We start from the raw sequence: 15874 nt of genomic DNA, 5'->3' as shown, positions 1-15874 counted from the left end.
AATTTCCCAGAACAATCGTTGCAATTACTATCTTTGTTACAATAGCAATATTTAGATGTATATAGTCGTTCTTTTGACTGCACTTTGGAAGAGAAATTAAAAAGTGATAGGAAAAATGTTGATTCAGTATCCTGGTCATCACTAGATCTCTCATCTGATGTCTATGTCACGAAGTGGTGCAGACTTGCTCGTGTCGGGATTGAAATATTGCCTCAGGGGCTGTTTCACTGTTTCTGTGCTGGCCCCATTCCAAGCACGCTGCCTGATGTGATATCGCACGTCAGTACGGTGGGTATCTTGCACGTCGCCATGATGGCTTGGTTTCAGCAACTCTCCGCGCATCATCCCATGAATGTAGCAGTCGCCGACGAGGGTCAGCGGAGCACCGGCTTGCCCTGGCCGCATGACGAATGGAGTGCTCGCCCCAGGAATGATAGCGATGAGGTCTCCAGCCTCGCACTCCTTAGGAAACAGACCCATATAACCGCAGGCGGTTGTTCCGAAGCGGTAGCCCTGGCTTGCATTGAGGACTGCAGTCTGGAAGGGCCAGACAGCTGAGCGCGTGGCGGCATCGAGACCGCGTGGCGGCCACCAGGCGTTGTCGAAGGGGTCAGGCCGCGACTTACACCAGGCTTCGTGGGCGAGACGTTCACCGTCTGGGTCGTCGGGGCGCAACCACCCACGGCCAGCCGCCAGGGTTCGCCACACGGCGGAGCGGGTGCTTTCACGCGTCGGGTACGATGACAGCAGCATCAAAGCCATCTGCTCCGCGTGCGCCACAATGGCACCAAAGGCTCGCTCGCGGTCCGGTTCGAACGGCAGCGGTGGCAATAGCGCGTCTTTCTCTAGTCGCCACATCTTGTTGCGGGTTTCTTTTAGCGATTCCAGGTCTCTCACGAGATTTAGTCGTTGCAAGTCGAGCTTGTGTAGCAACACGTGAGCCGCGTCAACGAATGCGCCCCGAACTCGCAGACAACCGTCGGAAAGCAACTGTAGGTGCGAGACAGTGTCACGGGTGCAGCGGTATTGTGACGAGCGCAGCGGCTGGCGGGACTTCGTGGACCAGTCGGGAACCCAGGACGGGAGGTTGTTCAGGCGCTGAGGCAGACCAGCATGGTCCAGGACATCTATGTCTCGTCCTGCTTTGACATAGAATGTTGCGATGTCCTGATACAATTTTGGAGCCAGATTACTTGAGGAGTAGTTAGGCTCGACGTCCATGCATTCAGTATCATCTGCTAGTGAGAGGAGGGAATAAACTTTGTCCCGGTCGTCTGTCGCATCAGCCGAGCGGTTCTTCACCAAGAGGTCGAGGAGGCTATGTGAAATGCGCCGCCGGCCAGCCAGCACAAAACCCAAATTTCCTGGCTGGTGTATCAAATTCTTCCCAGTTTCACTCCCCTCTTTCCGGCTTTTCAATTCGCCAAACACATTGAGCTGGTTCCAGTTCACAATTCCATCTTTCCAATCGGCAACCAATCCGTGCTTCAGTGCCATCGGCGGGTCGTGCCGTGTAGCCAGCCCCCAGAACCGGGTCAATGTCTCCAGTCCGTTGACAGCAGACCCGAAAAAAACGATTACATTTTTGGCCAGCGCAACTTCCTGTAAGACCCAGCTGCGCGAAAACCAGGGCTGCGAGCACAAGTGCAACAACGGTATCCACACCCTGAGTCCGTCGATGGTCTGCGAGTCTGGGATCTGCATCTGAGTCCAGTCGCTCTCGGGTCGAATCTGGTGGTTTCGATGTTCAGGGGCTTCTTCCTCGCCCCATATCGCGTTGAGCTGCAGCATGAGCGCGAACCCAGCCTGATCTGTATCGGGCGCTCTGTTCACTTTGGCGTCCGGCGCAAGCGCCTCGCCAAGATATGCTGCCGTCGACTGCGCCTTGCCGTAGATGGCTCCCATAAGCTTTACCTGTGCAGCTCGCTCGGATAGGTCTTCCTGGTTGATACATATTCCATCGGCCCAGAGGACGAGGTCAGGTCTCCAATTAAAGATGCGCTTGAGAGCATAGTCGAGGCTAGTCGTAATGTTTAACGTCTGCTTATTGCAGGTGATTTCTAGCCTCTGGTTTGCATCACCCCAACAGTAAGAGACTGCCATGAAACTAGGGGCTTTGTTCAGCGGATACGGTGTCAAGCTGAGATGGAGACCATCTGGTCCCGGTGGTTTTGCAAGGCGGAGTAAGCGTATCTCGGGCTCAGTCGATTTTAAGGGCTCGTATAAAAAGGGTCCCTTGAAAACAGGACTCATTAGGGTCGAAAGGATGGCATCCGTGTCCGAGTTGCCTGAGTCTGTCGTATCGAATACTAATTTTTCCTCATCTACGTATGGGGACCCCGTTTCTAGCAACTCCTTGTCTTGCGACTCCCCTAGAATATCTCCCAAAGTAACTGGTAGGGGGGACTCAAAAGAAATTTGAATACCGGGCCACTTCCTATCTCTTTCTTCGTATGATCACTTGGGAGAAGTTCAACTTCGAAGTTGTTTTTAGATATTATATCTTGCAACTTGGTATCGGATATGCCTGGGTTATTTGCCCGGACGAGAGACTCTATGAGTATCTGTTTAGAAGAACCTTTGTTTCCCTGAAAGACCTTGTTGACTGAGACCTGTTGTATGGCGACGTGAGTTTCCTTCCATTAACCCACGCAACACAGAAAGCCTGCCATTTGAAAGAATAAGTACCTGAAAATCATTAGACATCGTGAATTTTAACTGCTCAACCAATTCATCTATTGAATCCTCTGAATATTCGGAGTAGCCTTCCAATGATTGTAGGGTCTCTTTGTTCGGGGGGCGGCTTCGAGGCTGGATGTGAACCGAGGGCTTCTGCCTATTACCTGACCCTGGAGTGGTTTCACCGGTGCTGCCCAACAGCTCCGGCGTCGCCTTGTCATCTGCAGTATGGACTGACTCTCCCATTTTTCATTAAGTCTGCTTCTCAAAAAACAAAAAAAGGGGTTCCTTATCACGACCTATGTAACTGATCGGTCCTGTTTTCACACAACTAAGCAGTGTGTAGGTGCTTGCGCAAGTGGCAGCCTGAATGTGAAGTGATTATTACTGAGATGGTGGATCCGAAACTGAGATGTTTGATTGGAGGAGGTGATGGATCACATGTGCTGCATGGATGAACGAGAAATCAACGAGTACAACACGACACGAATGCCACAGACTCAATGGATTTGTTCAAGTGTGAAACAATTTCCTTTTTCCTGTTCTCTTCGATCGCTCCGCGCGCTTCTCATAGCGTGTTGGTGTTCGTGACCACCACCGGAAACCAGAACTTGGTACTGTATTAACTCAATAGCACCTCAATGCACGGACCTATTGGTACCCAGGTCTTTTTTTGCACCATATGCTGAGAAGCACACCAGCCAACGAGAATTGCTTGTTGTAACCCTTGAGATTGGGAAGTTTCAGGTGCTGGTCTCAGAACGAGCGGGAGTCGGCAACATGGAACAGCATATATCAAGTCACCGACCTCCACCTCCGCGGGCTCTACGCAGAAGCTCCCAGCACTTGTCGTAAATCCTTTCCATCCGTCTATTTGCTCTCTCAAAGTTCGGTGGTACAATTTCTTGCGGATTTTACTTATGTCTTTTTGAGATGAGCTAGCTTGCAGACACTCAAGATATTGCCGGAAATAATCATGATACTCTGGCCCAGCTGGCTGGTCATTGAGGTCAAGACTAAAAATTAAAGTCATGGCAATCACGCGAAGCCATGACTCCTCCGATACATCTCGTGATATCATTTGTCTTCGATTCAATATAGATCTGAAAGTCATCTTCTGGTCGGCTATAGAAGATGAGCAGAAGACGGGACAAGTAACATCAACGATACTGAAGATCTTGGCTTGAAGATGGAGTTGGTCGGGTGAAACAATCTGGGGGAATCCTAGCAGAGGACCACCCACGTCCCATTGCCAGCTGTCACACACAGGAAAAGGATCAGAGAAAGAATGATGTCTGAAATCCGGAATCCAGGTCGGTAAGTCCACCGAACGACTCCGGCAGATGCCGCCGAGTGCTAGAAGATCAAGAGACTTCCCGTAACAGAGCAGAGCCTCGGCTATCTTTCTATAAACTTGGTCCACTGATGTAGCCTGTGTATAGTCCGGTCCAGGCAACGCTCTATTATGATCTGCAATTCACGAAAAGCAAAGACCATGTCTCTCTTGTCCGTTACTAAGCATTTGAACGCAGTTTGAAGCAAAACTTCGTACCGAACACCACCAGCCTCTTGAAATTCCTCGAGAATAGTAAACATTCTTGAGGCACTCCATAATCTGAGAATAGCGGGGTGATCACCATCATAATCGACGCATTTTCCCATTTCCATATGGCATATACGCTCGCCATAAGGACGTGAAGACTGATCATATCGTTGCCGCAAGACATCAAACCCATTTCATTCAGAGTGACTTCTTGAATCACCCAAACGCGGCGAAACCAAGGACGACTCAACAACAGGAAGACCCTGTCTAGTCCAGATAGATCGCATCCATTCTTTCTCTCTTGTTCCCAACCATCTGGCCAGGCAAGTGACTGCTTGCTTTGAAGGAACGCATTGCTAGTCTCTGCGGTGCTAGCCCCAAGCCAAACAAGAACATTTCCCGCTGATGAGAAGATTTTGCACATTTGACGTACTTAAGAAGCTTTCTCTTGAGGATCTTGCTGGCTGATGCAAATTGAATTTATCCATAGAGTGAATCGCTCCTGGTTCTGTTGCAATGAGGCGAACAAATCCGACAAAGTCCTGCTCAGTGGAAATGTGTGGCCGTCAGAGAGCTCGAGCTTTCCCACGGGCGTCGCGTCTTCCCAGGCATACGACACGGCTGTATATTGTTCTTCACAGAGACTCAAAGTGACGATCTTAAAATTGCAGAGGATGCTGCGAGTTTGAGGCTCGACACGGCACTCCAAAAGCCGTATATAATTATCTTGTCGAAGAGGTGGAACGATCCGATCCATGATTGATAAGCCCTGGGTGATAGATGTTTCTACAAAATGGGCAATCTGGCGCTAATTACTATTCTCTGAGATGGAGTATACCATATATAGCAGGATGATAACGTTCAAAGATAGGAAGTGTCGTTAAATCTTTCTCAGCCTCAAAAAGCAGTGTTTGTTCAGTAATACATGTAGCACAGGACACCCCACGAAACCATATTAAAGGTGTCTCTGGCGGCAATTTCCCTCCCGGGAGCCGATTGGCCCATGATCGCTACGAAACGAAGATCCCTGGCTACCATGCCCAATTGACGTCGTGGCCAACTTCCAAGTTTTGACAGTGATTGTATTTTGACTTCTCTCTTGTGACTCCTAAGATTAAGAAGTCATTTCTCTCCCTTTTTGATTTTCTTGTCATGAGATTACGACCACCTTTCAGAGTCCGGATTCAAAGCGCACAGTCAATGCGCGTCGAATGCTGTTAGCTAAGCCTTGCACGATTTCATGCCGTCAATACACTTGCCTCAAAAAAGCAAATGATGGCAGATCCAGAGGCACATCCCCAGGAGTCTCCCCGGGTCCAGCAGACGTTAGATTGGGAGGTGCTCACTCGTCCGCCCAAGCGCTCTCTTCTGAATAGACTTTTGCCAGCATCAAGTACAGCGGCACCAAGCAAGGAGGCGAATGACACTTCTAGAGGCAACGCCACATTCCAAATTGCGCACTCTACATCGACAAGTCGCTTCAGCAATTTCAGAACATCATTTCAAGCACACTTCGATCGTTTTCTACCACCGAATAAGCGCTACCTGGGCCGCACACGACGCGTTTTCCTGCTGTTCATTGCGCTCCCTGTAATCCTTATTTTAATCCTAGCGCTCGCTCTTGGACTCGGGCTGGGCTTGCGCCATCACTCTTCATCAGAGAATATGCCTCTGCCCGGCTCGGGCGTCCAAACCGGCGATCTCACCTACTACACGCCGGCACAAGGCGCGTGTGGCTTCACCAATGATGAGAACGACATGGTCGTCGCCATTGCGCACAAGCTTTTTGACGCGGCAGGCAATGGCGATGCCAATCCGAACAACAACCCTCTGTGCGGGCGCAAAATCCGCGTCGAGCGCGACTTTGTCGAGACCAATGCCGGACGGCGCAGTGTAGACGTGACCGTCGTGGACCGCTGCACCGGCTGTGAGCCGACGGATTTGGATTTGAGTCCTGCGGTATTCAAGAAGTTGGCCTTGGAGTCTGAAGGTCGCGTCCAGGGCAGTTGGGCTTGGCTTTGATGCAATGGAACTAATCAATGCGGTCTATCTTACCGCACTCGACTTGACGAAACAAGGGTACTTTCTACGGTGAAGTGTCTTTGATGTGCAGACCTCATGAGATGTGCCACCTAAAAAGCCATTCTATTACGGACGGACGGTATATCGTACTTTGGTCTGGCACTCCAAAACCGGGGCCATTAAACGATCGGCTCGGACCCCGCCGATTCAGCCACTCGCCGTCGGCATCCAGGAGCCGGCGAACCACCCCGGAGGATTCTCTTAAATGTGTCTCGCGTATCTTATAGCTCCACGCGCCACAACCCAACTTTCCATATCAAACATACCCAGTCTTGACCTCGTTCCAATAGTGTGCTCCGTCTGTTGTCATACTCAAATCCCAGCGTTATAATTCTTCAATCATTTTATACGAAATGGCGCCACCAACTTCCTGCCGGCTGGGCATCCTCGTCCCTTCGTCAAACACTGCCCTCGAGCCATTAACCACGGCCATGCTCTCTAGTCTCTCTCCACAGGTCACAGTGCACTTTTCCCGCTTTGAAGTGACGCGCATCTCTCTGGACCCATCGGCCCTGTCACAATTCGAGACGAACGGGCCGATACTTTCGGCAGCGCGCCTGCTCGCGGATGCACACGTCGACGTGATCGGCTGGTCAGGCACATCCGGGGGCTGGCTGGGCTTTGACGAGGACGAGCGTCTCTGCGCCGCCATCACCGCTGCGACTGGCATCCCCGCGACCACGTCCACACTTGCGCTGAACCATGCGCTAGACCTCCTCAGCGCAAAGAGTTTTGCTCTTGTCACGCCATACCTGGATGACGTACAGGAGCGCATTCTAGCCACGTACGATGCAGCTGGCTACAAGGTGGTGGCCGAGAGCCATCTTCGGCGATCAGAGAATGTGAAGTTTGCAGAGATTGATGAGGACATGCTAGATGGCCAGGTGGCTGACGTGATCGCGAAGGGAGAGGGGAAGGTGCAGGCTATCTCGACATTTTGCACTAATCTGAGGGCTGCGCACAGGGTAGAGAAGTGGGAGACTGAGTACGGCGTGCCGGTGCTCGACACAGTAGCTACGGTAGTCTGGGAAATGCTCCGAATGAAAGGAGTAGACACAAGAGCGATCAAGCGATGGGGTAAGATTTTCGAGCTATGAGTGTCGAATAAATTCTAATCATATATCTATTCATGGTACTATAATTTGATACATGCAGCTCTTTGCAGATTGAGCCCTTGTCACTATCACGCCTTTCTTTCTGTCTCTGAACCCACGGTTGGCGTCATGAATCTGTTGGGCTCCTCGCCCAGAATCATTCTGTCCCTAATGTAGCTCGGCTGAGCGTCGTCGTCGGGGAAGAAGCCCTCTGTGGACACCATGGTCTCCCAAGCATGAGTCTCGTCCTCGTGCTCACCATCTGGATATATCTTTGGCGGAAAAATCAGATTCAGCAAGTAGTACACGAGCGCCGCGGCAGTGAGTGACAAAACGAAACCGCAATTGTATACGTTGACAGCCGTTTGGCTAATAGATCCCGGTTTGATGGCGCCAGAAATCCCGGAAATGACCAGGACGACCCCAGACACCCACGCCGCGTAGGCCCTGAGGTTGACGCCTTTGGTGTAGTAGTACGGTGAGCCTGGCTCAGGTCTGTACAGAGAGGGAATATGGAAGTTGCCTTTGCGAACCACCCAGTAGTCAACCATCATGCAGGCGATAATAGGGGTGATGAAGCACAGATAAGATCCCAGAAACGTGAGGAAGTTCTGAGCCGAATTGACCAGGAGCCAGGGGACGACTGCCCAGATCAAGAGATTACACAAGATCTGTCCTCTGACAATGGTGAAATAGCCAGGGAAGAGTCCAGCCAAATCGCAACCAATGGGAATGGCGTTGCTGGAGATGTTCGTGACGACAGTTGCAAAAGCCTGAATGAAAGCACCTAGAAAAACGGCCGTTCTGGTACCTGGTCCCCAGTACGAGTCCAAGATGAGGCTATACAGATCCCAGAGGTTCCAATTGGCGACGCCAAATCTCTTCGCACCTGCAGCCGTTGTAAAAAGGCCAATCAAAATCACCATCGGTTTGCTGATGAAGAGTCCCCCCATCAGTGGCCAGACGTCCTTGGGTCGGTTGGCATACCGCGCCAGATCGGCAATATTCACCATAGGTGGTACCACGCCGCTCACAACGGTGTTGATAGCCCGCATGAAGGACCATCCAAGATCCCCTCCTGTGACCGTCTTCTTGCCGAGATCCAAGTTCACGCCTTTGAATTTAGCGAGAGCCCAGATCATAGTAACAAGGTAGGCCGTTGGTGATAGGAAAGATTTGACCACAAACAAGGGTCCGGCTTTGCTGGGGTGAAGCCATGCAGAGGGCAATTGCAGCAGCCAGGTCAGAAAGAATGCCACCATTCCTGACGTCGTGATTCCAGCAGACTCAGGTAAGTGATTCGGTATATCCGTCCACTTGTGGCCGAATATACAACGAAGTGCGACGTTCATAAAACGGCTGGCGTAATAGGTCTGCGTACCCTCGTAGAAAATCGCAACAGCCATGCGGATAAAGATGAAAAACATCGAACCCCAGATACCTGCAGCAGCCCGCACATATACCGGGAATCCGACATGATACCAGGCTGGGCCCCTCGAGTTGAAGAATAGAACGACACAGCAGAGAAATGTTCCAACGAAGGACGCCACTATAATAGTGTACCAATTGAGCCCGATCGCGTATAGTGAAGATCCGATATTATACGTAGTGGGCGAGAATGCAATGCTGAATTGAAAGGCAAAGAAATACCATCCGGACCAGTTTCGTTGTTGCGGCGCCGTGGGCTCGAGATCAACATTTGACAATCGACCATAGGATTTCTCGCTGCCGTCTGGCTCTCTAGTCTCCTGGACTTTAATGGCGCGAGCCATTCTAGAGGTAAGTCCAGATGCCATCACAAGTGTGTCTTGTTCCTCTGTATTCTATTTATAGTCAATCAATTGTCACTAGATAAACGCAGATCTCGCAGATACTTACATGAAATGGACAACTCTCTGCTTTCGGACTTAAGAACAACACCTGCACGGCTCTTCATGCACGTTCCAAATACGTCAGTACGTGTGAAAAGGTATTATTTAGAGAAGCTCTCACCGCGGTCTGGACCTTTGGAAACAGGTCTCCAACGGCGTGTATATAAGGGATCGGCGAAGCGACCCTTGGCATCGGTAGAAGTCGACCCGGTTGTGTGGGTTGAGATCGTAAACCCGCACATGTTCGACGACGGCCAACAGGCCGACGGCAAACAGGCCTTCAGCATTTCACCAATCACGTCTCAAGAAAAGTGGTCAAAATGTAGCCGATCATGGATGATAAGCCGGCGGATGAGGCCGAAGGTGAGATCCAGATAAGGGTGGGCTCCAGTTGCCCGCAAGGTGGAGAGATCTGCAGACTTGGCAGGGCGAAGAGCCAACAATTTGCGTGATAAGAGGATCCTACGCTTTTCCATTCTAACACTACCAAAATGGTTGAGATCTCAGGATTCATAATCATTTTGACAAATCTCAAAGGCTCGTCCGGGAGTTTTCAGCAGCATTTAACAGCGCAATCTACCAAGAGAACGTGGTTCGAAGGAACATGAGAAGCTGTGTTGCATCGCCGTCTATTAATTTCACCATCACATAGGTTGCAAAATCTTATCATGTGAAGATGAATTGGAACCACACGATATCGTTTATCATGAGCGGCATAGAACGTCAGCAAACCGAAAGCGTCTAGCAGATTGAGGCTATTGTTTCAGTCGAGTATATTGTTCGTCGCCATTGTCTTCGTGATATCAGAGTGTCAGATGCACTCGGCCATTGGATCCTTCAATTTGCCGTGCTTAGTCTTTGAGTATCAATGAAATAGAGTAAGTTGGCTCTCACTTCGGGGACGAAGGATGATCCTGTAGCTTATGAAGCTATTCCACATTGCAAGTTGTTAGCAAGGCCGTTAATCTTGTGCCTATGGACTCAGGGACTCACTCTTCATGTGTAGTATCAGAGATCTCTCACATCATGACGAAACCCCACGGAGAAACGACTTCACTATGATCAGAGAGAGGCGCCTCGGACGCTAGATTCGCGGCTTCAGAGTCAAGAGGCCGAAGATGACAATCCCTGGGAATAAGGTCTCCAGCATTTTATACCCGAGAGGAAGTCCATTGAGACGGAATAGCAGGGCCAGCTGCTGGCCGACAGTAATGTTTTAAGCAATAGCCCGACACGCACAGAACGAAGGATTCATGGCTTTGGGTCGCAGCTTCAATTCTCGTCGGCAAGTCGTCATGGTGGAAAACCAAGATGTAATATCAAGCAAAAGTTGTCTGAAAGGACTAATGTGCGAAAGGGCTCACTTCCCGACTCAACGTATAGTCACGTTTTCGATACCAGAAAAATGAGAGCGATTCCAATTACCCTCCCGCACTGCATGCTCTCTTTGTGAAGAAATGTGAAATATCTCTGATCATTGTGATGATATCCCTGGATAAAATTCCAGCGCAGCGGGACCTGCGTATGTCCCCGCTCCAGACATTCGCGGGGCTGATTTCAAGCGAGTAATTCAACCGGTCCACACTACAGAGGTGCTGGATGCTACCCAAGAGAGGTTTGAGCCGGAAGGATCAAAAGTCACACCGATCAACTGATCTGATCGTCGATGTATCACCCGCTCTGTGGTGCTTCGGGTTCCAGAAATGCACTTACGTTCCGGCGGCGCAGCACTCGGCGCCGACTGAAATGGGGCCGGTCATTCTCCCATTTGATTCACTTCTCACTCACTAGGTTCACTAACATGCCAGCGGAGAAACATCTTCACGTGTCTTCATCTCAGGCCTTCATCTTCTAGCGCGAAGCGTGTGCAAACTTGGAACCCCTGACTTCGTACACTCGTTCCAATCCTCCCTGTAACTCTATCGAAGTTCCTGCAGTTCCGCAGCCTCAGATCCCACAACATAGGCTTGGAGATCTCCGCAAGCCACCAATCGGCCCTACTCTCCGCGAATGAGACGTTCCGTGAAAGTAGCCATCAGTTGATTTAGTGCGATGAAGTGAGGTCACACTGGAGGAGCACGGCCAAGACGACACTCTTCGGCTCAGTGCCTAAGTCAACGACAAAAGCTCACTACTGATGCACGTTATGTAACGTTATACATCATGTAGGTGTATAAATATTCTACGATCAACGCATCTTCGTTCAGAGGTGATGTAGATGTCCACGACTGAGCTCAGTCAAAGAATGACCTGATTGTCTCCTAGTCTTACAAATTCCGCTAATCATGATGCCGATTATGCCAGTTATCTTGAGCTTGGTAGCACTTAGCCATGTTGCAGCGGCAGCACGGCTTCCTCAAGTCCTGGCTGCCAGAGCCATAGTGCAGGGCTGGTCTCTCCAGGCTGCAACCTGCCCACAGGACACAATTTCTTGTGGGTCTGGTGCATGTTGCCCTTCCGGCATGAATTGCCAAGCAACTGGCAACGGCGAAGTCCCAGCTTGTTGTCCTACCAGTAAGTCCAATCTTGCAGGATTCTCGGGGTTCAAAATGCAATATCCTCAAGATGCTCGATCCGACTAAACGTTTATAGCAAGCAATTGCCGGGGCTCTGTTGAAGGTAACCCTGTATGCGCAAACTCCGCGTGGTCGCTTTGGAAGGGCAGTTACGGCAACGGCTTTTGTTGTGAAGTTGGCTTGACTGGTGCTTTTACGAATGGTGGTAGTGTTGCGGGAACATGTGTGACCTCTGTTCCAGCAACCTTGTCCACTGCTGTACTTGTGCGTAGACCTGAAACACAAGCTTGGGCATGGGTGCTGTCATGACTGCAAAATGGCTTACGAAAAGGACAACGATAGGTGACGCAGGGAACAGCAACAGCAACATCGACTACTAAGGCAGCCTCTACAACGTCTGTGACATCGACTATTAGGTCGACTTCGACTATCAAATCAAGCACATCAAGTGTTCAGACTACGCAGCCTACTGGAACAACGGGGAAACCCGTGTAAGTTGTTTTCAGCCATCAAAACTACACAAAATAATTGACCATTTTAGCTTTGCGCACTACATGGTAAGAGTTCACTTGAAGATTCATTGAATTGTAACTGAGCAGATATGAAAAGATCGGCACCATCACAAATGACCATTGCCAGCAGGATATCGTTGATGCTAAAAACTTAGGCCTAGACGCATTTGCGTTGAACTACAGTGGGTTGCAAAATAAAAACTATACACCGAGCCAGAGATGAGCTAATTCTCTTTATCATATCAGACCAATTCGCTTCGTGGTCGAATACAACAGTTGATTACTTATTTAATAACGCCGATAGCTTAGGCTTCAAGTTGTTTTTCTCGTTTGATATGAGCACCGGGTACTTCAATGACCCGAACCAGTTTGCAGGTTACGTTCAACAGTATATGAACAGGGCTTCATATTACAAATACCAAGGTAAGCTTCAAAGCAGATTTGTGCGGTTCAAGACGGGCTTTTGCTAAGTCTAATATTGAAGGCAAGACCGTTGTTTCAACATTTGGCGTAAGTCATGACCACTTGTGTATAGTTTGTGTTAATCTAACAGGTAAATTCTCTAGGGAGAGTCCGTTACTACGAGTCAGTGGAATTCGTTCAAGTCTACTGTCGGTAATGTTTTGGTCATTCCCGGGTTCTACCAGGCGACCCCGTCGACCTCGTTCTTTTCCAGTTATCCAGCTTTGGTATGTTATGCCTATTGCCATATTCATTCTTCGGTCCATGCTGACTAATGGACCTGATCGAAGGACGGAATTTTCAATTGGAACTCGTGGGCAACTGAGTCTCAAGGCCGCATTGTTGTGCCAGTAACAGATGACCAGACTTTTCAGCAAGCGGCTAAAAGCGCTAGCAAACTTTTCATGATGGGAATGTCCCCGTTACAGTTCAAGCACATCGATAGTGGGCAGAACTGGTACCTACGTGGCGAGCAGAACCTCGAATACCGCTTTGGTCAAGTCTTGAGTTTACAACCGGATATGCTCGAAATTCAAACCTGGAATGATGCTGGTGAATCTCATTACGTAGGAAACAGCTGGCCAGAGCCAATTGCTGGAACCCCAATCCTGGACTATACTTCCAATTATGATCACAAAGGTTACTGGCAGATTCTCGCATCCTTTATCCAGGCTTGGAAACGCGGAGACACGACCACCAGCAATATAGTTCCAACAAATGGGGCAGTTGCCCAGGGAACATTCTGGCATCATACTCAACTCGTCAACGCCAATTGCGCTCCAGATTCACTTGGCCTGGGCGAGCCTTCCGGCTACCAGAATGCGGAGGATCTCGTAACTGTAAGGCACTCTACATTTACCATAATCTCATTGCTAAGCAGTGTTAACTCCAATATAGGGTGTTGTGTTAGTTATGAAAGGCCAGACTGGTCTCACCGTCACAGTCACAAGTGGAAACACACAGTTAGGCCAGGCGAGTTTGGTAGAGGGATTCAACAAATTCAGCTTCAGTGGTTTGACTACGGGTTCCGTGAACGTGAAAGTCCAGCAGGGGACTAGCATTATCATCGCAGGGACTGGACCGATTAGTGTAAGTTCTGACCCATGCCCTATTAATCACGCGAGAAGTTATACTCAGTTACACCAGGTTACCAGTTCCAGTTCTCTATGTAATTTTAACTTCCAAGTTGTAGGCTTAGCCGCTTAGCGTTTTTGCGCCTTCAACAATCACTGAATCAACATGGTTTGATGAGAAACAAGTACCTAGAATACACCGCCATACCTGCCTGAGCTTGTCATTAGCATCACTTCATTGAGTAGATTCAAACAATTTTCATTTTCGGCAAATCCGTAGCGTCATGAACGGAACGACTGTTCAAGAACGAAAATTCGAGTTCCAGTGAAAAGTGATTAAGTCTAGCATAATTTGTATCAAGATGTTCTTTAATTCGCCATCGATTAAGAAGTCGACGTGTGGTCATACGATTGGATCTTCCAACCATACTGCTACTTGTAGATGCGGGAGGCCAACAAGGCTTCCAATGTAGCCAATAGAAGCAATGCTAACTCCAGGCTACATAAGATCGCAATCCCCAATCGTTTTCATTCTCATTACCTCAATTCCTTATCTCGTCCACTTCAAACATACACGATGCAGCCTAATCTACAATATCAGCACTATATTCCCCCATTTATCCCACGCAACTTCTCTCATCCTTTCAAACCTCCAAAGAGGAAAGGATCACAGAAGCGCGATGATTCTCCACGAGAAAAACGTATCAGAAAGGGTGATAAAGCACTAAATATTGTAGACAACGCCTCAGACGAACCTCAAATATGTGAGGTACCCGTCACTCGGTGGTTCGGTCAAGAAAAGTTGTACAATGATGCTGCTCATATCATTAAAAGTCAAAAGAGCATCGAGGAAGAACTTTCCAAACTCGAGTCACGAACTGACGAAATACTCCATAAGGTCATGAAAGCACACAATAGTGGTGACTAGGGAATACACCTCACACGGCCTAAACGAAATATGTTACGCAAATTCTTGTTCATTATGAAGTATCGAGGACCGGTGTGTTTTGGGAAATATATCTCTGGTGAACTTGGCTGCTATCAATTCGAAGACAAGAATCTCTTGGGTTTTTATATGATATCAAAAGGGTTTGAAACTCCAAAGGATGCTGGTTGCACAACCTTCGAGCTATCCTGGATCTTGAAATGGACGCTGAGGGCCTGTAGATGACGAAATTGGAAGAGGTCATGTTTCCCTGCGATGCGCGCGAATGTTTGTTTTCCATGTGCAGTCATCATACACAACCTTCTGCACTCCCCGCGAGTTGGAGGACGAGTTCGTCCTCATTGACCAATGTTGTAACCTTGTTGAAGGACCAATATCTGAAACATCATCACTCATAGGGGAAAATCTTGGGGACACATATTTGTGTTATCATGAATTTGGCCCCATTTCTGCTCGGCTTATAATCATACTTCGCAGCTTCGTACTTCTGGATGCACTCGAGGATGCAGATATGTAAGCGCCACCCGTCAGATGTTCTCAAAGGGGCGATCACGCAACTACCAGATCCGGAAAACGCCCAATCCTCCTTGGAAGGCCTGCCAGTCGCCAAAGCTAGAGCTTCTTACACAAGGCTCGTCAACGGCCGACTGGAATTAGCACAGGAGAGATCGGTCAAGCGGCGAAATGATAAGTTCTATTTCCGCTTCTATCAAATCGGAAGAAATCATATAGACATTATCAACGCAATCTTGTTTGACAACATATTACGATGCACGAGCATCGTGTTCCAATCGGCTCCTCCTTTTTAAACGTACACTCGAAGAGTACTTGACGACAGACTTCCCCTGTTTCAAACAAATCGGCGATTCAGAGCGGCATTCCACAATGAGTCGTCAAATATGCCTTGAGAAGCTATCCATCGTGCTCAAGTCGTTGGGATCTCAGAAAACCCCGATTTGGCATGATGACGAGAAAAGGCCATGCATTTCATTAGTTGATGACATGTTGCTGAATACGACAAAAGTAATATTTGAGAGAAAATTCGATTTTCGAGAAGGAACTTAAGTTGGCCTATTTTGGAGCATGTACTGTGCTT

The 15874-nt window shown here is 49.0% G+C and overlaps 3 protein-coding genes across 3 annotated transcripts; 1 reads left to right on the top strand and 2 right to left on the bottom strand.

Moving 5' to 3' along the window:
* Positions 1–150: 150 nt before the first annotated feature.
* UCRPA7_4206 (putative heterokaryon incompatibility protein) lies at positions 151–2103 on the bottom strand (the record flags this gene model as incomplete). Its single annotated transcript, XM_007916780.1, has 1 exon — positions 151–2103. One exon carries the CDS (start codon positions 2101–2103, stop codon positions 151–153), a length of 1953 nt encoding a protein of 650 aa, XP_007914971.1.
* A 3784-nt stretch (positions 2104–5887) lies between these two features.
* UCRPA7_4205 (putative asp glu hydantoin racemase protein) lies at positions 5888–7401 on the top strand (the record flags this gene model as incomplete). The annotated part of the gene is made up of 2 exons (XM_007916805.1): positions 5888–6181; positions 6760–7401. 2 exons carry the CDS (start codon positions 5888–5890, stop codon positions 7399–7401), a joined length of 936 nt encoding a protein of 311 aa, XP_007914996.1.
* Positions 7402–7487: 86 nt separating this feature from the next.
* UCRPA7_4204 (putative allantoin transport protein) lies at positions 7488–8540 on the bottom strand (the record flags this gene model as incomplete). The annotated part of the gene is made up of 1 exon (XM_007916758.1): positions 7488–8540. One exon carries the CDS (start codon positions 8538–8540, stop codon positions 7488–7490), a length of 1053 nt encoding a protein of 350 aa, XP_007914949.1.
* Between the last annotated feature and the right edge of the window lie 7334 nt (positions 8541–15874).

The sequence above is a fragment of the Phaeoacremonium minimum genome (genome assembly GCF_000392275.1).
Source record: "Phaeoacremonium minimum UCRPA7 unplaced genomic scaffold PA7_03_scaffold_330, whole genome shotgun sequence".
NCBI lineage: Eukaryota > Fungi > Ascomycota > Sordariomycetes > Togniniales > Togniniaceae > Phaeoacremonium > Phaeoacremonium minimum.
The sequence above is the reverse complement of the archived record's forward strand: the minus strand, read 5'-3'. Positions and strand labels throughout refer to the sequence as shown.